General features: G+C 35.5%; 2 protein-coding genes across 2 annotated transcripts in view; one reads left to right on the top strand and one right to left on the bottom strand.

The window, feature by feature from the left end:
• LOC110024438 overlaps positions 1-3,754 on the bottom strand; it is a 34,936-nt gene extending 31,182 nt beyond the window's left edge. The window contains exon 1 of the mRNA XM_020724408.1: positions 3,461-3,754. Within this exon, the coding sequence (XP_020580067.1) occupies positions 3,461-3,590 (130 nt within the window). The 5' untranslated portion in view covers positions 3,591-3,754. The remainder of the gene's footprint in view (positions 1-3,460) is intronic.
• Positions 3,755-11,152: 7,398 nt separating this feature from the next.
• The window catches only part of LOC110033081 (monothiol glutaredoxin-S7, chloroplastic), an 18,651-nt gene continuing 7,898 nt past the window's right edge, over positions 11,153-21,905 (top strand). Inside the window, exons 1-2 of the mRNA XM_020736947.1 lie at positions 11,153-11,434; positions 11,527-11,796. Of these exons, the coding sequence (XP_020592606.1) occupies positions 11,215-11,434; positions 11,527-11,796 (490 nt within the window). The 5' untranslated portion in view covers positions 11,153-11,214. The remainder of the gene's footprint in view (positions 11,435-11,526; positions 11,797-21,905) is intronic.

Here is a 21,905-nt window from a genome sequence, read left to right as displayed (position 1 = left end):
AAACTCAGATAAAATAAACCCTATCTAATTTTTTTATGTTGTAGGGGAACTTGTTGGTCTTTTCATAAAATATTTCGTAGACAAAAACAGATGTGATGAGACCCGTTTGGTCTCACCTATTTTAAATTAAAATGTTACTTCTTAAAAAAAAAAAAAAGTTATATTTATATTTAAATTATTTTTTTTCAAAATCACAAAACAAACAATTTACCAACCACAAAAAATCAAGTTGAACATAAAAACGGCCGACAATTCTCCACGATCTCTTTTTCTATTAAAAAATAATCAAATTATGTTTTATTAGATCCATTCTTATAAGTAATAATATGCTCATCAATTTTTTAGATAGAATATCAGCAATAACAAAATCATAAACTAAGTCAAAATCTAATAGTGTTCTACCTTCTTCATTAATCACTTTAAAATCGTAGCCATCATGAATATTTCTAAAATCTTCTGTCGCTCTACCAACATGTATATGTATATATATATATATATATACATACATACATACATACATATACATATACGTATAATTAATGATATTATATCAACAAGAACAATGACATGACTAGGACAAAGATAAAGAGTTAACACAAAAAAAAATATTGAAAAATACAAATAAAAACATCAATCTAATTAGTACAAGAGTGAACAACTCCATTGATGGTATGTTGTGATGTTATTGTATGAGAAATTGGAACCAATCATCCCAAAAATCATGAATCCAACAAACAAAAAGATGAGAAATAGTTTTATCAAATCTAAACTTGATCAACATTACATGTTAGGATAGAGCGGATGGTTGATTGTCATAGAGTTGTTCTGTTGTAGAATATTTAATTAAAAAAAAATTAAAAGTTCAAAATTACTTTTTATACTTTCTCGACATTGAAATAACCAGGATCCATGTTGAAAGGAAAAATTATACATATACTTTCCAAAAACATACTAAGCCTTTAAGGCATGGTATGTAATACCATCTACGTATAGTACATAAAGCATACATGAAAAATAATAACCAAAAGCAATCATCATGGAAACCTTTAACATTAGAATGAGTATAGGTTACAATAATAAAATCTTCATTACGTGAGCATTTAGTTTTTAAAGGTAATAATAATTCATCGACATGAACAACCAGTAATGCAGCACCATCATGCATGCAAAGGTAATGAAGTAAAACTCAATTCTACAAAAATTACTATGAATAATTATACAAAAAGAATGCTAATTTGTAATAAATACTTTGTGTTGATTAGATAAACGGTTTTATTGATATTTTTTTGTATGTTTTCATTGCCTCTTTATCGTTATAGTCTTGACGAGGACATTGCTCTTATTAATTTAATGTCTTTATTTGATGAGTGCAATACATATTATTAGTATTTTTCATATATGCTTTAGATAACATAGGATATTTGCTAGAGTGGATTCTATTATATAAAAATTTAACCCAATCAAAGAGGTTGAAGATTAGAAATATTATTTTATTAGGAATACTTATGTTTAGATGATTATTTAGTTAAAAATATTGATTTACAATGCATATAACCTTCACTACAATATCTAGCTAATCATGCTTATATTGAATTCATGTTTATATTTAAGTTTTAACTGAATTTGAATGTGAGAATGACACCTACATTTGAGTATATTTTTTAGTTTTAATTCGAGTCAAAGTTAAACTAATAGCTTTAATTTCTTGAAATAGTTGGTTTATTTGAGCCATCTCATATCTTGATGGCCAAAAATTCACTTTTAGCTTGTCTTCTACTAATCAATGAATTAATTTTGTCTATGGTTTTGTTAATAGATCATGATAGTAAAGGAAGATCAAGTTTAAGAATGTTACTTTAAAATTACATGGTGGTGGTCTCTTTAGTGATGCATTTCTTGATGAAAGTATCAAGTTTAAAGATGTTTCTGATAAATTAAAAAAAAAAACAGTAGTCGGATCGTATTGTTCAATAATTTTTCACTGATTTACCATATTTGAAGTAGTTCTACTTCATAAAATTCCTACTTTTTCTTAAAAAAGTAAGTTATCATTTTTGACATCATGAAAATTCTCTTTTAGAAATTTTCATTAGTTCATTTATTTTATCTTTTTAAAATTATCGGTAACGCTTCATGTAATATTAGGCCCTACTTCATTGCCTTTACATGCATCTTATTTTGATGGCAACATTGCTTCTTGCTCATGTACGTGTGTTATTTACTCTCTTTGAAAATTAAAATGTTATGCTTAATGAATATTTTATAGTTGGCTTGGAAATGTACAATAGATGACCGCAGATGTGCCAAAAAAATTAATAGATACAAATTATGTAACAGATATAAAGAACACAAGGGATTGAGAAAAATGACTTGGATACAAATAGTGCAAAATAGAATTCATAAATCCAACCTGAAATAGTTCGGATAGAGCTAATGGTGATTATGATGAAGTCAAAAAAATAATCATCAAACCATCCATTATGATTACATACTCAAATTCAAATTTGACCCTCCAATGACGCCGGGGCTGCAAAACATTATTAAGTTAAACAGCACCAACATGTCAGCAGGTTTAACCCAGCTATATCCAGCCGTGCAACATAGGTGGATAGAAGCTCATTAATAATTGATACAACAGCTAAAATTAAATCTTTGATAAGCAATGCATAAGCATATGTCCTAAAACAAACATGTATGAGTGTGCGTGTGTGTGTGTGTGTGTGTGTGTGTGTGTGTGTGTGTGTGTGTGTGTGTGTGTGTGTGTGTGTGTGTGTGTGTGTGTGTGTGTGTGTGTGTGTGTGTGTGTGTATAAATTAAAATACTGAATATTTAGCATGTGTTAATTAGACATGCCGATCACAACTATAGCAACAATCCAGTAACGTTCGCCCCATGGACATACCAATAACATCTAGCTTCTTACAAACACCATTTATATTTCAGCTACAAAACCATCCTTACGTTAATCTCCATTAAAAATAGAACTCATCACACCATACTCCCTACAAAGATTCCATCAAAATTAGAAGCTCGTTCAGCCAGCCATCAGAACTCAGCCGAAACTTAAAATTCATCATCCAATAACTCCCGAGGTGTGCATCAAGTTGTACAGATAATGAGCAAATCAATAAGTAATTTCTTCAGTTTAATATGCGTGATTCACCCGACTCATAAAACAATCACCTAGTTTAAAAAAAAAAAAAAAGAGTTTGTTTAAACAGATTGCTTGATCAGTAGAACAACAAACTCTACACTTCTACAGCCAGAAAAATAACTCCGAGGCTATGGCACAAAATCATATCGCAGACAATATCTACTAAAACCATAGATCTGCATATAAAAGCACTGCCTACAGAAAATACCGCCGTAGCTATGTAACCTATGCCTAAGAATATGAGACTAAATCGAGTTTTGCATCAAAATACGCTAAATTTGAGGATAAATGAATCGAATTCATCACCTAAGTGAAAGTCGTGCCCGCATTGGAGCCTTGCAGTTGACCGCTCTCCCTTATGCAGAACAAGATCGAGACAGATCGAGCAGGAGACCGTCTTGAGTTCCTCGGAAATATAAGCTTTTTCCAGATCCATAACATCCGCCGCTTCAAAATCAGTCAGTAGATCCCTTGGAGTTCAGGTTTCCAATCCTCTGCCAGCGAACACAGAGACCCAAAAAAGGAAAAAAATCGATGGATTTAGCAGGTGGGGAGACGATGGGCGTTCAGAGAGTAATAAAAAGGATAAATTGGGCGGAAGACGAGTCTTTTATTATTTGGCGTGCCGGTTCAAACTTATTTATATTAAGGGTAGGGTGATTTCACCTTGATTCCCGTTGCTTTTTTAGTATTTTAATAAAAAAATATATTTAACATGTTTTTTTTTTAATTAAATTAAAGTAAAGTTGTCATCTCTCTCCTCTTCTATTATGATTTCGATTAATAAGTTGATTGAAGTCTTGTGCATTTTTTAGAAGGTTGTCAATTTTCGTATTATTTTTCTAAATTGGTGGATGTTTCTATTTGTTGAATATAGAGTTATTCTTTGACAATACACGTCTCGAGAGTTAGAGTTAGGAAGAAGAGTAAAGAGAGAAAAAAAATACTAGTGAATTATCGGTAGAGATATCGGGAAATAACTTCCCAGACCCGGTGTCTTTTGTTCATCATCGAGCCTCAAGAGGTCTTCCTGTACAATTACATTACAGAAGGGAGAGAGTGATTGTGAAAATAGCCCGCAGTTATCGAAAGGAGAGAGAAATTATGGAAATAGCCCTCAATGCAATCAATGTCTTGATTTAATACTAAATTTTTATTAATATTTGAATTCATATATGGTGGTCGATATGTTCTAGTCAGCCAAAGCGTCGGGCCAGCTAGAAATCATTTATGTCGAGGTATGAGCAGCCGGTCTATCGGTTGTGTTTAGTCAGCCTTTAGGGAGCTTCAATAATTAGGATTGTGGATAAGCCCGCTAACCAAATTCTCCGAGGTTGGACTTGATCAATTTGTTGACCTTTCTGATAACCGGTTCAGATCATGTTGCTTGAATTTAATGCTTGGATCGTTGTGTCATCACCTTTTGTCATTCGATTACTTTGAGATTTGTGCTAACTATATTGGTGTGTACACATCAGTTCACTGAGTTTTCCTGCTTCTTAATAGTGACAACTAAGATAAGGATATGAAAATCATCAAACAATTGATGGCATCAAAATCAAGAATTGATTTCAACAATTTACTTTCCTTTGGTTTTTGTGTCCAGTGCGTCTATAGATAACGTCATGGAGAATTATGGCCAAGGCAAGCTTCTAACGCCCGACCCTTGTAAGATAAGAAGGAGAGTGTGAGGAAAGAACAACGGTCGTGGCCCAAACCTGATTCGATCGACATAATCGACTCATCTGATGGAGTTGGGGAACGGTAGCCGAAAAAACTTCACCAATAAACTCTGGCGTGTGGGCCCGATGCTAACATGATGGCCGAGGGCCAGCAAGTCTTGCTTGTGGCAAGTGTTGAGGGTAGCAAAACAGAGTTGGAGGGGCAACGATCATCGTCTCTCAACCGCTATTGTCGGGAGGGCGGAGGTACCTTATTTCGAGAGAGAGAGAGAGAGAAAAAAAAATCTTTTGAAGACCCTTTCTTAGATTTATGGGTATGTAAAGCTTTCTTTGAATGTTGGTGTTTTTTAACTTTTTTTCTTACGTTATCCAAATGTAAATCATATGGTCAGATCGAAAAGCTATGAAGATGATGGACCTTCGAAGGATGTTGTGGAGTCTGCCCCTGCTGTGGTGGTCAGCCCGCAGACGGACTTCGAGGGACTTATATCGGTCGTCTGGCCATTTGCACACTATCAGCTCTCAACAAGAGAAAGGAGTGGCAGCAGCCTCCTCTTGGACCCATGGAGCAACAGGAGGGTAGGACTGGACCCTTGACGGTGTTGGTCGGTTCTTCGGAGGGAGCGGCTGGAGGTTTGGTCGTGGATTATGTGCGGGAGTTATCACCCCACCTGACAACCACGGACACTGAGGTAACGACTCTGTGGGTGGAGGTAGCCATCTTAAGAAGTGGGTTGGCTAAGGCGCCACATAAAATAGGAGTGCTTCACGAGTAGGATGATCTGAGCAAGTTCCACCGCGAGGCTAACCAGGTGGACAAGGATAGGTTAGGCGAAGTGATTGTCCTCCAAAGGTTGACATAGAGGGGATATGTCTAAACTGAGGCCTCTGAGGACCCATTCATAAGCACTTTATTCAAGATCTATAATAATATTATTTGTAATAAAATGGTAATTTAATAAATTCAAAATGATGTTTGGTGTGACACATATCATTACGTGACACTTTATTTTACACGTCAGTTCTATAAATAGGGCAAATGAACTTTTTTTTTACTTTATGCGTAATAGTTTTTTTTTTTTTTTTTTTTTTTTTTTTTTTTTTTTTTTTTCTTTTTTTTTTTACTTTAAGCGTAATGGTCTGAAAGCCCATTGACCAATGAATGATGTGCGCTAACTTCTCCAATCTAAATGTTGGGTCGATGACGGGCTACATATGAGAAGTCCCACAACTTAGCCAGTCCGTCTTTGTATTCCTTTACACTTTTAGTAGATGACATATCTAAGATTGCCCATGTTTTTTTCGCATTGGGCCTCAATCCTTCGGGAGTCAATAAGAAGCCCAATAACTTGTCGATCAAGCTTTCTAAGGTGCATTTTAAATGAGTTAGACACACTTTAAATTTCTTAAGGATTTCAAATGTTTCTTTTAGATCTCCACATGATGTTCAACTCACTTGTTTTTTACAGAGACATCATCCACTTAGACTTTAATATTTTTTCTATTTTCATTGGAAAATATTACATATATGAGATGTTGATAGGTTGCCCCAGCATTATTCAGCCTGAAGGACATTATATTAAAACAAAAATGTGTTGCACGATAATGAAAGAAGTCTTTTCGGCGTCCACCATATGCATTTTTATTTGGTGGTAACCGAAGAAGGTGTCGAGGAAACTCGTCATAGAATACTCGAGTGCAGCGTTCACCAGTGTGTTGATCCTTGGTATGGGGTATGTATCCTTTAGGCAAGCGACATTTAGATTGGTGAAGTCGGCGCACATCCTCCATTATTCGTTGGGCTTTCAAACCATTACTATATTCAAGAGCCAAGTCAGAAATTGAACTTCCCATATGTAGTCCACCTCATTCAACTTCTGGACTTTAGCTGCTATTGGCTCGACCATAAAACTTACAGTTGATCGAAGCTTTTACTACACCGACATAAAATAAACTAATATTGAGCTGATGGTAGGCGTCGTTAACCGTGACTCCGAACATCTTTGTGGTTGTCCAAGCAAACATGTCTCGATGTCAACGATCCCGTGTTCTACGTCAAAACTTCCACTAATTATAAAAACCTTACCAGGTTCTCCCTCATTGGTGATGGGCACTCGAAGGATAGCTTGCTAGTCTTGAAACCTCTGTCCTTTATATTTGAATGCATGATGGTTTGCATCGATGCTGGTGACCGTTCACATGTAACAACTTCTAGATTGTTCTAGGTTGCCTCAGACTATGATTATCTCCTCGTCACCAGAAAATTTCACTACCATATGGCACGTCGAAGTTAACGCCCGATAACCATTCAGCAGTGACTAACCGAAGATGGTTTTATACGTTGGAGGGGATTCCACCAACCAAAAATTCTTAATATTGGTGAACATTTTTTCTTAGTCTCTCAGTGAGATAACTGGGGCAATCACCCAATAGCCTCCTTTTGCTCACCCAAGAATTAGAACAAAGGAACAACTAGTGTAGCCAAGCAGTTAACCCTGAGTCCCATTTTATCGAACACCGTTTTCAACAGAATATTGATTGAACTGCCAGTGTCGATAAGAATACTCCCGACCTAGTAGTTGTTTATGAATGTCTTAATAATGATCACTTAATTATATGGGTTTCCCTTTGGGGGAAGATCTCATCTATGAAAAAAATTAGGAGGTGTGTACGGATGTAAGAGGTGACAGAACATACCTTCACCAACCCGAGTCTTTGTAAGCTGGACAGTCGAGGCAACCCTCCGCCTCTCCCAAAGATAGTTATGATGATTCCAGCCAAGTGAGTTTCATTTGCCTGCATTGGTATGTTTGCGGGTTCCTTTGCTAGGTCTTCTCTTGTTGTTGTGTGTGCATTTAAACGGTGACAAACTCCTTTAACTTTCCAGCTCTAATGAGCTCCTCCAACAAATTTTAGAGACGATGACATTCCTCCGTATTGTGTTCATGGTCTCGATGGCAGGTGTAATATTTGTTCGGATTGTGTAATGCTAATGCTGTCTTTAGTGGAGAGGTTTTCTTCAAATAATCATTGTTTTGAATGGCCTGAACTATCTCGACCATTGACACATTCAGGGGTGCCGAACCTTGCGTATGTTGATATACATGCGATCGCTTATAATACCGAGATGATTGTTGGTTAAAATGGTATCACTAACCCTTGCTTCTTCGGTCATCCCCTTGACCATCCCAAGATTAAAAATTGTCGGTCTGTCATTCGCCACGACTTGATTGCTCTTTGGCCTTTTGTCATTGTTTCAACCCTTCCACTTTTGTGATCGATGGTTAGATGCTCTCAATTTAATTTCTAAAAACTCCACGCGGTCTTCTTTAGAAGTAATGTGGTCATTTATTAATTCCAATACCTCTACAAAGGTCCTTGGCTTGAATAGATTCAAGTCATATCTGAATTGCTTGTTGTGTATTCCTTGCTTTAGGGAGGTATGGGCGATGAGAGGCTCCAAGTTTTTCACATCCAGTATCCCCTTTCTGCAAATGAGTGATGTAAGTCCATAGGCTTTAAGTCTCCCCCTACCAGGTTTGAAGCAGTCTTTGTGTCTTTTCTTGATCTTTGTACATTAATAAAGTGTGTCAAGAAGAGCTTCCTGAATTCAGTGAAGGGTGAAATGATCCCATGTGGCAGGCTTTTAAACCATCACAACATGATTTCTTTGGGTGTGGTCGACAACAGTCGACACTTTATGCTCGTCATTGATTTGTAGAACTTTGATGATTGACTTGAAAGAAGTCAGGTGATCAAAATCATGAGATTGACATCATCAATTTGTAGAACTATCACTATTCTCTTTATAAGGATCAAATTGAGGTATCAAGAGCTTCGTCGAAGGAATGGTTTCAAGGATTATTCGGGAGAAAGTGCTATCCATATTTGGTCGAGCAAGCATCCCCACTCGGTTCATTCGATGTTGGGCTGCCGATGTAGATGTGACACTGTCTGTCGGTTGGGAATCCTTTGGTCCTTTAGTTGGTTGATTGTCAGGCCAATTGTGGGCTCCTGATGGATTATCGAGGGGAGTCTTCTAAGGACGACTTCTCTGAGATTCTTTCTCCATGGGCGGCGGTCGGTCATTATGCTAGATCACGACCACCCGGATAGCCTCGAACTGGTCCATTATTTCACTCACAATACTTGGAATTCTTCATGCATTTCTCGACACACCCCATTTCTATCGAATCCCATGGGTGCTATTTCGCTTTGCAAGGATTCTCCTTTGTAGTTCACTCTGCTTCTCGTATGGGGCATGTCCACGCTCATCGCACCACCTTTCAGGATGTTGAATCCGTAATTGTCATTGGGAAATACACGTCTCGAGAGTTAGAGTCGAGATAAACAATAAACAGATAAAGAAGAAATGTTTTTTAAAGTTCTAAGTAGAGAGACTAAGAAAAAGTCCTCGGACCCAGGAGTCCCTGTATTCAGTGTTGAGTTTCCTATTTATATGAGACATTATTGTATAATTATAGAAAGACAATAGCGATAATGAAAATAGCTCTCAATTTCCAAAAGAAGAGGGCGCTTATGAAAATCTCCCTTAATGGAATCAATGTGCATATTTAATGCTAAAATTTTACTACAATTTGAATTTGAATGTGGCGATTATCAGTAGGGCTACGTGTTCTGGTTCGGTCGATAAAAACGATGGGCCTAGTAGAGGTCGTTTATGCCAAGGCACGAGCGGTCGATCGACATGTTACGTTTGGTCGGCTTTTAGGGAGCTTCGACAGTTAGGACCGTATTTAGACCCATTGACAGGATTTTCCGAGGGTGAACTTGATGAGTTTGTTTGATCTTTTAGATGACCGAATCAAATCACGTCTCTTGAATTTAATGCCTCAGTCATTGTGTATTTATCTTTAGCCATTCAATTGTTTTGAGATTCGTGCCGACAATATTGATGCGTACAATTTTAAATATAATTTTAAAATTGCTTGATCATTGTTATAATGTTGTTTTAATGGTGATAAAAAAAGGTTTGAACATAGTTTCAAAATAATTAAAAAAATCATCTCATCATGACTATAACAAAATCCTCTTATTATACTTATTTTCTTCACGAATGCAGTTGTATATTATAATCATACTAAAAAATATACATACAACTAATAAAAAGACATTATTTAGGCTTTGATATCCCCCCCCTCTTTGTTAGCTCATTAGAGCTTATGAATTATAGTTATATTGGGCCCTTATATATTATTTATTAAAATAATTGATGAAGATAACAATGTGAGATATTCAAACTCGTTCTCAAAGGAAACAACATTATATTTAGGGCCGTTGAGTTTGACTTGATTATTGAGCTAAATTTTAGAGAATTCTAGTTTAAGAGGAAGTTTTAAAAGATAATAAAAAGCAAAGGACAACACAGAAAACAACTTCGATCAAAGATTAAAATTAAAAGGTATAAATCTAACAAAAGCTTCCATGAAGTTATTCTATGGAAACTTGAGCAATTTTTTATTTTTTTTATAGACAATGTTCTTCTCAATCGTGTAAATATAAATTTATTTTCACCAGGATGCTTAACTTGGCTGAAGAGAAGCTGTCATTTTCCTTTTTACAATTACAAGATAGAATGACACTGGTAAAATAAAGTGAGGTGCAAAAATTATAGCTTAAAAAAAGCTCCCATTCTACAAGTGTGCCTTTGCCCTTAGGTCAATGCTCACAATCACCATCAATGTTTTTATCACTTAGTTGTCACTTAACTACCTTAATTGGACTATTATCGCCCAATTACTGTCATTTAACTGTTATTGATCAACTATATTGCTGCATAACTGTCATGACAACAAAGATCATTCATATATCATAACCTGATTATCGTTTATAGTTTTTGATAATCATTACCTACTATCTATTGATGATTATGATCTTTATTACCCAATCACCTTTTTTACCGGCCATTAGCAGACATCAATATTTTATCACTTCTTATTTTCTATTATGCACTTTTCACTCAGAGAAAGCCAAGCTAACAATCACATTCTTTGACATTGTATATGCTAAATTTAGAGTGAATATTAAACTTTTGTAGCATTTACTTAAATGATTTATTATTTTGTCGATGCCAAACATCATGATATCATTCCTTAATGTTTAAATACAATTCATTTATTTTATATGAGTTTTTTCGACCGTGCTAAAATTTTCATGCAAAATTGTTATAATCAACGTAACAACAATATTGACGGTACAAAATAATAAATAAAAATGTACAAAAATGCATAAAACTTAAATATGCAGCGCAAAACACGTTGAAGCATGTGCTCCTCATTTATTTGTTGCGTATAAAAGGAAGCGACGCGCTTCTTAAAAACTCTGGTTCAGCACCCATTACCCAAGTCGTTATTTGCCATGGCCTACCTCGCCGGCGCTGCCGCCCCTTCTCTGAGAACCTCTCTTCACTTCCTGTATCAAAATCCATGCGCGCTACATAAACGGCAGCCCGAAATGGGGGCCAGCCACAGACGCTTCCGTTGTTCGCTAACCCTCGCTGAGGGATGCGCCTACTTTGTTCGCGGTCGGCCTGGTCGATTCCGCCCGTCTTCTTCTTTCTCGGTTTGCTTCTCCTCAGGCAGAAATCTCATCGTTTACCCCTAATTTGAACATTTTTTCTCCTATTATCTATGAATCGCCCCGAGCTAATTCATCTATTGGGGCTTGCAGCGCTGACGCCAGAGCTTAAGTCAACGCTGGACAAGGTGGTGAGCTCGCATAAAGTGGTTTTATTCATGAAGGGCAGCAAGGATTTCCCGCAGTGCGGCTTCTCCCGCACGGTGGTGCAGATCCTTATGTCGCTGAACGTGCCCTTCGAAACCATGGACATCTTGGAGAACGAGATGCTGCGCCAGGGCCTCAAGGAGTACTCCAGTTGGCCTACCTTTCCCCAGCTCTATATTGACGGCGAGTTCTTCGGCGGTTGCGATATCACAGTTGGTGAGATTGCATATCTCTTCCTTCTCTGTCTCTATTTCTCCTTGTCGTTCTTCCATCTGAATTAAAGCAGGTGATTGATATTTCATATTGTTCATATGAAGCGGCAACCTGAGTCTTCCCCCACATTCATGAATTACGATTCCCGTGATCAACAGAAAAGAATAAGATCAATATAGAATGGGAGTCGAAGGAAATGAAAGTGCTTGTGGTACTTCTTTTTCTAGTTGATTTCAGTGGAAGAGGGGAAAAAAAAAAAGATTTTGCAGGCTTAAAGAAAATTTAAACGGGCATTTACAAGCATAGCACACAATTTTTATGTATTTATATATCTCATACCTAAACATTAATATTTACACACATAGCACTCAAACAGTTAATATCACATAAAAATAACACTATTATCACGTTGTAAAAGTGAAATACACCTTTTTCTCATATAAATTTAAAGCACCGAAGTGTGATCTATGTAAACATGGAAGTTTAGGTGTGAGATATGTAAACGCGCAAGAATTGTTTGCTACGTATGTTAAATTTCCATAAATGTTTTATTTGGCTAGCTCCGGGAGTAAATGCTCCTTAATCATTGTTTGGTAACATGCATATTTTGGCGTGATCTTATGAGATGTTTTGGTCTCATTCACATATGATAAGCCATTGAAAGTTCTTGGAGCTTGCAGCTAACCAATAAACGTTCCTGTGGTATAGAAATGATGTGTATTATGGAAGGGATAAATAATTTGCATTATTTAAAGAGGGAAAAAGCTATGTAGTTTACAAGTCTACTCTATCACCAAAGGATTTGGAAATTGTTGGGAGAATTAGGAAAGCAACGACGATGCCAAAATTTCTTAACCCTCTTTCTTAAACACATGCATAGCATCTTCCAAATTGGAGTAGAAGAAGATGTGAGGAGCCATCATTAACTCAATAAACAACCATGCTCCTTTCAAAAGAAGCAACAACTTTGACAATCTAACCTTGGCAATCAACGAAAGCAAAGTGAACTCCATCCAGGGTGATGCATAACAATAAACTGCCTAGAAAAGGCCACTTCTCTTAGCAAAAAACAAAATGAAATCGTAATTTTTATACTAATCCTTACTGACAAGTATTCAAATGATGGCGGCAAAAGAAGACTCAGGCAACTGACAATCATATTAGGTTGACAACAAGAATTTCCTTTATCTTCAATAGTGATTTGTTGGAGTAAATGAACTAAAGGGTGAGCCATGATCCAAGAGGCTCTCCTCGCATTATTATGTTTGGCTAACAGATAAGCCAAGTTACTTGGTTAGACCATGCTTTTGTGCAAATATTGGTCTAACCTATCCCACTATTTAGGTTAAGTTACATGAACGAGGAAGCTCACCAACATGGATAGGCAAATCTTGCATGAAATTGCATAGGAGCATTACAATATATATAAGGGCTACATAAAAAAGCCACTCATCACTTTTTTTTATCCCCATCTTGATTGACTAATATTTTATTATTTTATTTAATAAAAAAGCTGTGCAATCAGAGATGGTCACTCCCCTTAGAGTATTTTATTACTATTCCAATAATACTACAATATTGGGTGATTGAAGAAATAAACGAGAGGGGGGTGGTATTTTATTAGAGATAGTAATAAAATTAGATAGCTACTTGATTTCAAGGCATGGAAGCTTGTAATGAGTTTGAGGTGAAATTGAGCTAAATTAGTTTCGTTGAGACTTTGTTTAGTGAGGTTCAACATCTGAATTTATTAAATCCTTTTATTAATATTGAATTGATGTGTTAATATTCAATGGTTTTATGGGAAAATCAGATAATTTCATTTTTTTTCTAATAGTTTTTGTTTTCTAGAATTGATAGGAATATTGTCAAGTAGTAGTGATTTAGTGATGGATTGCCCATCTACGTGTAAGGACCTAGAAAATTGTCTTTCCTATGGATCAATTATCAAGCTTTATAGTTTTTTTTCTGTTGGATCAACTCTCTAAAATTGTATACTTAATGTAGGAGCCCTTACTTTGATGTCGGTATTTGAAATGAGTGGTGGGAAAGTTTTGAACTAATAATACGAAAGAGAATGATAGAATTCTAAGGATTAAATGTTGATCTGTTTGCACGAGGAAAACATCTCTAGGGTTGAACTTAGCTTAATAGTGGAGAAATTGGCGTCATTAGTCATCAACGCTATCAAACTTCTTAACGACTGATGGAATTGATGAGCTATAAAGCAAGAAGGATGAGGAGACTTTTGTTCATAGCATTATATGGGATATGCAAACCTCAGGTCCTTTAACTTCTTGGTCCTAATAAATTTTCACTGACTTATTCATGAAATGCATATATAGGCATTATTGAAGGGGGCCAAGAGACGACACTTAACTATAGTTGAGATCACCATGGTGATCAATGTGACAAGACTTTTTTTCTTTGAAATCTCTATGTTGAAGATGCTAAAAATAGAAACCTTCATAATCAATTTAGTTATTATTATATTGTTTTTTTTTTTACCTTGAGGAATCTTATCTTAAGGACATATGGATGTGCGAAGTCGAATTTGGTTTTAAATATTTTTTTCATCACAATGAATTATGAATTAATTATCCTATAAACGTCATACATGCATCTTAAACTTTTGAATGTTCATAGGAATTTTTAGCGATTGTGGTGAATTATTTTCTAGGTCCTTGATTAAATAGTGTAACTAGTTCCTTTAGTAGAAACACATGATTCTTAGATTTGCCATGCTAGCCAAGTTAATTGTTGGGGCTGATTATGATTATACTTCAAGGGATAATTCATTGTAATAGTTCTTGATTCTAATTGGGTTATACTCTTATGGTATTTTGCCTCTATAGTGCACAATGTTTATGATTACACTTCAAGGGATAATTCATTGTAATGGTTCTCGATTCTAATTGGGTTATACTCTTATGGTATTTTGACTCTATAGTGCACAATGTAACTTTTGAGTTTCTTCGTAGTTATTATTAGGTTCAACTCTAGAGATGTTAGCTCATGCTCTAGACAAAACATATATTTTTAACATTACATAAAAAATAATACTATTATCTATTATGTAAAAGTGAAATACACATTTTCATGCATAGCTTTATGAACCAATGTTTTATCTATGTGAATACAAAAGCTTAGGTGTTAGATATGTAAATACATAAGAATTGTGTGGTATGTATATAAATTTTTTTTTTTTAATTTTTAAAATTTTAAGAAAGCAACGAAAAAGTGCGTAGGCAACTTCCCTTATTTTTACAAGTGTCAAAATTCATGATGGAGTATGCTGGCAACTCATTTTCCTATTTAGAGCATTACGGTTGTCTTTACACATACACGCACGCGAGCGCGTGCGCACACACACATATATATATGGATGTATGCTTATGAATTAAATTTTTTATAGACATCTTATATGTATCCTTATGCTTGTAAATTTTCGCTAAGGGTTGCTTAGTAGAGGCAGTGAATTCTTGTCTGTGATCTTGACTAAAATGGTGTAATTGGTTCCCTAGCATGAATGCTCGATTCTTAGATTTGTCTTGTTGGCCAAGCCATTTGTTAGGGCCGAGGATAATTTCATTTGGAGGGATAAACCAATGTGTCAGTTATCGGTTCTAATCGAGTTACATTCTTGTAGCCCTGTATATTTAGAGCACTTTTTAACTCTGAGTTGCATCCTTTATGTTATTATTGGGTAAAGCTCTAGGGAAGTAGCTCCTACCCAAGATGAAACATCCATCCTCACCATTCTTCTCGTCCTCCTTTTTTTTGAAATTCAAAAAAGTAAAAGAAGGTAGTGATAAAATGTGGAGACAACTTCTTTGATACTCACTCGTGTCAAAATTGGTGGTTGATTCTTGTTAGGCTCTATATACATGCATGTTAAGGGGTTACACACCTCTTTCTTAACTAGATTAGTAGTCATAAGATCTTTGGGCACTTTTTCTTGTACCTCCCTCAATTGTTCTCTCTTGAGGATTTATATTTATTCATGGATAAGTGTTATGCAGGTCTCAGGCTTTTGTGTTGGTGGCGATGAACTAGGCTCTTTGGCATCTTCTATTGGTGTTGACTCAAGTCACAACTCATGTCATTGTTGTCCTAATGCTCATATTATTTTCTCTCAAAATTCCTTATTAAAAAAATCTCTTATTCAGTTTATCTCAACTCCGACACAATTATACCAGGTTTCTGTTTATTATTAGAAGAATGGAATTTCTGCATCACTTTTGGAATGAATGAGAGATGCCCATTAATCGACATTAAGACAATGATGGATGTGAAGGCCTAGAGGAAATCGTGCCGTAGATTAAGTTCTTGATTCCGCTACATGTCCCATTTATTATTATGTCACATTTTTTTTTGAGACTAATTCCAATTGTTTAGTTTAGGATTATGCATAAAAGTAAATTTTTTTTATTAAACTCAATGAAATAAGCGTGCTATTTATTTTTTTTCTCCTCTTATTTAGTTCTCCTTGAAATTTGTGAGGTTGTCTCCGTGCAAAGGATGTTTTTGACGTTGGGGTTGATGCCCCGCTTGAGCCAATTCACATGTGCTAGAAGGATGGGCCTAGTAAGAAAGCATTGGCTCTGAAGAATTTGAGGTGTTGACCTCAAGTGGTTAACTTTGGCTACAAGGACTTGGATTTGTCTTAAGTTAATGCTCTTATGGTTCAGGATGTTGGCTCCATTGAGCCCTTTAAGCTCCTCATTATTAAAAAAGCCTCTGCCACACTTGCGCATTTTTGGGAGCTATGCCCTTTAAATTTGGTAGGGTTGCTTATGTTGCTATCAACTTTATTGATGTTGTTAGACCTTCTATTGTTGTTACACCTTTTAATTTGTTGGAAACATTATAATTTTTTAGCCCACTAAGGGTTTTAGTTCCTCCCTATAATAGCCTTAATTTTAATGTAAGGGTGGCTATGTTGGCAATATAATAGAAGTCAAATCAGATGACAAGCTTCATTAGGAGTGATCATAAGGTCTCTTTTATCTCTAAGGTTCTCCCAGATGTAACATCAAATGCCGACTTTGCGTTATGGTACAAGCTCGATTAGGAGGCTATATGATGCATTGCATGACATTGTTTTCTATTGTGGCATATTAAGGTTTTTTACCCAATTTTAATGTTCTAAATTGTTAGTATTATCTTTATTTTAGCTATGCAATGAGATTTGAAGGACTTATCTAGAAGTTTAATTAGTTTTAATTTAAGTTTATAAAATCTATTCTATAAATGTGGTTTGAGCAATAGTTTTATTGATGAGTAATTAATGAATTCATTTTAAGAGAAATTCTCATTTTTTATATGCTCTCTCCCCGCTCCTCTCTTCTTATATGGTTCACCTCTCTTTTTCACTTTTCTTCATATTATCTCCCCCCTCTAATTGTATGGCTCAATTCCTCACTCATTAGTGCTGAGAGTTTAATTCTTGAGGCTCATCTTCTTGTTCCAAGCAATATTTTTATCGTTTCTTCTCAATAATTAGCGAATATTGCGAGGAAACTAATCTTCCTTTCCTTCACTCAAATTCCTCTACTTTGGTTAGGTTGGATCAATTGCCTTTTTGACTAAATAGACTATGAGTTTTACAATCCCGAAATATGAGATCGTGAAATGTTGATTGAGTTGTGACTTCATTTTCTGTCATTCTATGTATATCCATCACTTTCTTAGGTCCATTCATCCCAGAAAAAAAACACAAATAAATCTAAAGCAATACTAAACTAGATTTTCAAGGAAGGATTACAAAATAATTATAGTTTGTTTCTTAAATTAACCTATTATTTTGGATTATTTTTAAATTTATATCCACTTTAGTTTATTTAATTGCTAAGAATATTTTTAGTATAAAACCTTTTTGTTTAAATAAGAGTGGGATCGATGGTACTTTAATAAATTTTTTGAATTGAATTTATAATGAATAGAATTTGGAGTTCCACAAGCTCTCACACTTTCTCTTTCCTAAGATTTTATCAAGAAGTCGAACCTCTCTCTCTCTCATTATGTTAAACACCTCTCTCGCCTTTATGTTTTTCTTTCATAAATCGTGAGGAATCAATTCCTGGTAAACCCCAAAGTGAGAATACCCTACCATTCTCTTTCTAAAACCTCTCTCTAAAAGTATAATTCATTCTTCTCTCTATTTAGGGTAGGGCTGTCAAAACGGTTCTTTGTTCGTGAACATTTCGTGTTAGACTCATTGAAAAACTCGTGTTTAATTCGTTCGCTAAGTTAACGAGCCGAATAGGAACAAAGATTTGTTCTTTCGTGTTTGGCTCACTTTGGCTCGAAACAATTAAATTGATGAGTTGGTGAGTAGTATTTAAAAAAAAATAATTAACTACAAGCCTACAAATATTTATAATCAATTAAAATTATTATTTAAAAATATAATAAAAATATATTAAGTTATATTTAAATAATATTTTAATATAAAATAAAAGATTGAAATCTTGCCTCGTCCCAACACTTAACATCCTACGGTTGTGTGAATAGGGTTTTCAGAATGGCTTTTTATTCGTGAACAGCTCGTGTTCAACTCACTAATCAAACGAGCCGAATACGAATACTTTTTTTTTGTTCAAAATATACACAGAGCAGAACAAGAGCAGTAGTATTTTTTACCTAGCTGAACACAAGCTGCCTTGGCTTGCTCGTGTCTCGTATTCGACTCGTTTACATCCCTAATTAATGGTGATTAAAGAAAGAGCACAGGAAAAATAAAGCAAATATAGGGGGAATGAAGAAAAATAAGAGGGAGAATATCTTGGAAGTATGAGGAAATTGGCATATGGGCGTAATTTAGTCGAGCTACTCAAAATCTATTTAGTAAAGATTTTATTATTCTAGCAGCTTATCGAGCTGAAGATCGATTTTGAGTTCAAATTATAGCTCATATATTATTTGATCTCGAGTTTGAGGTTGATGTAGCTTGACTTGTTGGTTAACAATGCTTTCTCCAACATGATACAATCCCCGTCTATGCTTTCTTCAGTGAGCTTCTATCGTGATGCATTCTCAAGTGAGCTTTTGCCATCATTGATTTTATCTCAAACGAAGTCATTACACTATGTCAAAATTTTGGAGAAGTTTGTGATTGATCCCATTGTTTATCTAACCAACTATGTTTGAACTCAATACATGAGCTTGGCTTAAGCTTGAGCTTTGAATTCAAGCTTGCAATTAGTTTGTTGAGTTGAGCTTGACTCGATTCATTTACACCTCTGCCTATGATAATGACATGGTGCTTGTTGACAAACAGATTCAAAGTCTTCAATTCTTTTCCTGATGTTTATACCGCACTTGATGATGTGAGAGATATTTTTGAATTTGCTTCACCACATTAGATTGTTGTACTTAAATCAACAGAATGGTTTTTACGGAGCTGTTAGCTCTTGCTGTTTAGTACTTGCTCACATCTCTCTTTAACATAAATTAATGTTTTTGGTAGATCAGAATGGCCTTATTACAACATTGCATGAGGTATTTATAGAATTTCCTTGGTTTCACTAATCGTTATACAATGAAGCTCCCATGTCATGCAAACTTTTGATGCTTTTCTTTATAATGGCTTATTATGCTCCACTTTGTTATTATTACGATATTGTTGAAGATTAAGAGGCATGCATGCCCGTGGGCTAGGATGGACGCGTCAAATCAAGGTGACCACAATGTACTAGTTAATTAGTTGGTCTGGAGAAGTGTTCATTGACTAGCTATTCTTGTGGTGGTAGAAGGAGGTGGAGTGACTGCCACGCTTCTTTTTTAATGTGTGCGATTGAAGCTCCAATCAAAGAAATTAGAAGAAAAGACCACACACAAGCTGAATTATGGAATTCTGCACTTGAAACAGCAGCCAAAGGAAATATAATTAAGAAGAATCCACGTGAAACAACAACAAGAAGAAACCAGAAATAAAAGTAACGTGAGACAGAATTCTGGAATTCTGCCATCAATGGAACAACTATGGTTGAATCATTGTTCAGCCCAAGAACCCACCACCAGAAACTTTCAGGATACAACAAGAATAATAAAAAATATTCTGGAACAGCAGAAAATGTCTTCGAAACAATCTGACCCTCTCCCCTTCTAATTTCATTTTTTTATACAACACTATTACATACCAAAACAAGCCCCAACATGCAACAAAACAGGGAACTCCACACAGCAAACAGTAAAACCAAGGCTCCTGAACATACCCAGACCTGAAACGAAACAATACAAAGTAGTTAACATGAAATAATACAAAGTAGCTAACATGAAAAACACAAGCTGAAACTTTAAGTAGATAAGTATTACAAAAATGATTAAAGCTTCTGTGTCGTTCCCCCATAGGCCATAGTATGAGGTGGTTCAGGCTCATAATATGAAGTAATATCCGTCACATTGGTGGTGGGAGATAAACTCGAGTCTCTTGGTCGATCAATTTGATAGTTATTGTCATTAATTGTTCTGATAAATCTGAATGGACTATTAATACGCTGTTTGAGTATTGCAAATTTGAACTTTGAAAACATTTCTTTACTTAAGTGCATCCATACAAGATCTCCAAACTTGAGAACTACAAACTGGCGTGACTTATTGGCCCGATTTTGGTAACTGGCAATGCGTTTAGCGGTGCTTTCACTAACTTATTGATCCAATTGCTGTAGTTCTTGGCCACATTGCTCACCATCTGGACCATAATGACAAGTAGGTAGTTGTGAAATTAGATCAATCGGAGTTGTTGGATTGGAACCATACACAATTTCGAAAGGACTTTTTCAAGTAGTCTAATTTGGTCTATTAAAACCAAACTTCACATGTGCAAGGATGAGATCCCATTGTTGAATATTCTTACCAACAAAACAACACAGTAAATTACTCAAAGTACGGTTGATGGTCTTTGTCTGGTCATCGGTTCGAGGATAGTCAGTTGAACTAAATTGTAGTTTAGTTTCCAACTTTTCCGACAAAGTCATCCAGAAGTAACTGAGAAATTTGTTGTCTCGAGAATAAGTAATAATCTTAAAAATTCTATGTAACCACACAATCTCGTTGAAATATAGATTTGCAATATATGTGACGTTCATAATCTTATTGCTTGGCACAAAGTGAGGCATTTTGGAAAATTGATCCACTACCACCATAATGGAGTCCTTGTTGCATTTAGTTCGAGTCAATCCAACCCTCAAAAGCAACACTAACAATAATCCATTGAACTTCAAGAATCGACATAGTTGTGTACAATTCGTTGTTCTGACAAATAGTTTTGGCAATTCGACAAGTTTAACATTACTTAATGAAATGATTCACATCTCATGATATTATGGGCTAATGATTTTTTTTTTTTTTTTTTTTAGAAAGCCACATTTTTCTCGACCAAAGTGGCCCACTAAACCTCATTCATGACATTCAAATATTAAAGCCAATCGCGCGCAACATCGCGATATGAAAAAAGTATCATTTTTCAATAAAAGAGAATCATTTTTCAAGTGATAACCTTATTGCAGGCATTCATGACATTCTCCCAGATGAGCCTAAACTGCTTATCATCTTTATATAGCTCTTTAATTGATTCAAACCCAACAACTTTAGAATGTGTTTGGGACAACTATGACTGTATGAAACCTTAGTTCAAATGTTACTGTAAAAAAATTATTGTTTGAAAGTTGATGTTCCGGAAGTAGTTGTTCTACTCCATGGATGAAGCCGGTCATTCGTTCCTCCTGCAAGTGGTGCTACTTCAACTATCTCCCATACCCCCGTCGATGCGTCTTTTTCGTGCACGACATTGCTATGCATAGGGCACCCTCAATGCCGACTTCTTGTGTGGCGTCGAATCTCTGGAATGAGAAGTAGCATCCGCTTGATCCCGCTCGAGGCTTCGAATAGGGTTACGTATGTAAGGTGCAAAACTTCTTTCTTCTCACCTTGCCTCATTCTTCCCTTCATTTTCGAAACTTTCTCTCCCCTTCCTCCTATTTCTCGGTTTGATTCAAATGAATTGTCTATCTCTTAATAAGAAGTGACATGACTGCTTCCCTTCAAATTGTCTATCCAATAAGAATTTATTTTAACATTTGCTATTAGTGTTATATATGTATATATAT

The sequence above is a fragment of the Phalaenopsis equestris genome, unplaced genomic scaffold (genome assembly GCF_001263595.1).
Source record: "Phalaenopsis equestris unplaced genomic scaffold, ASM126359v1 Scaffold000002, whole genome shotgun sequence".
In the NCBI taxonomy this organism is placed as follows: Eukaryota; Viridiplantae; Streptophyta; class Magnoliopsida; order Asparagales; family Orchidaceae; genus Phalaenopsis; species Phalaenopsis equestris.
Note: the sequence above shows the minus strand (reverse complement) of the source record. Positions and strands in the feature narration are given on the sequence as shown.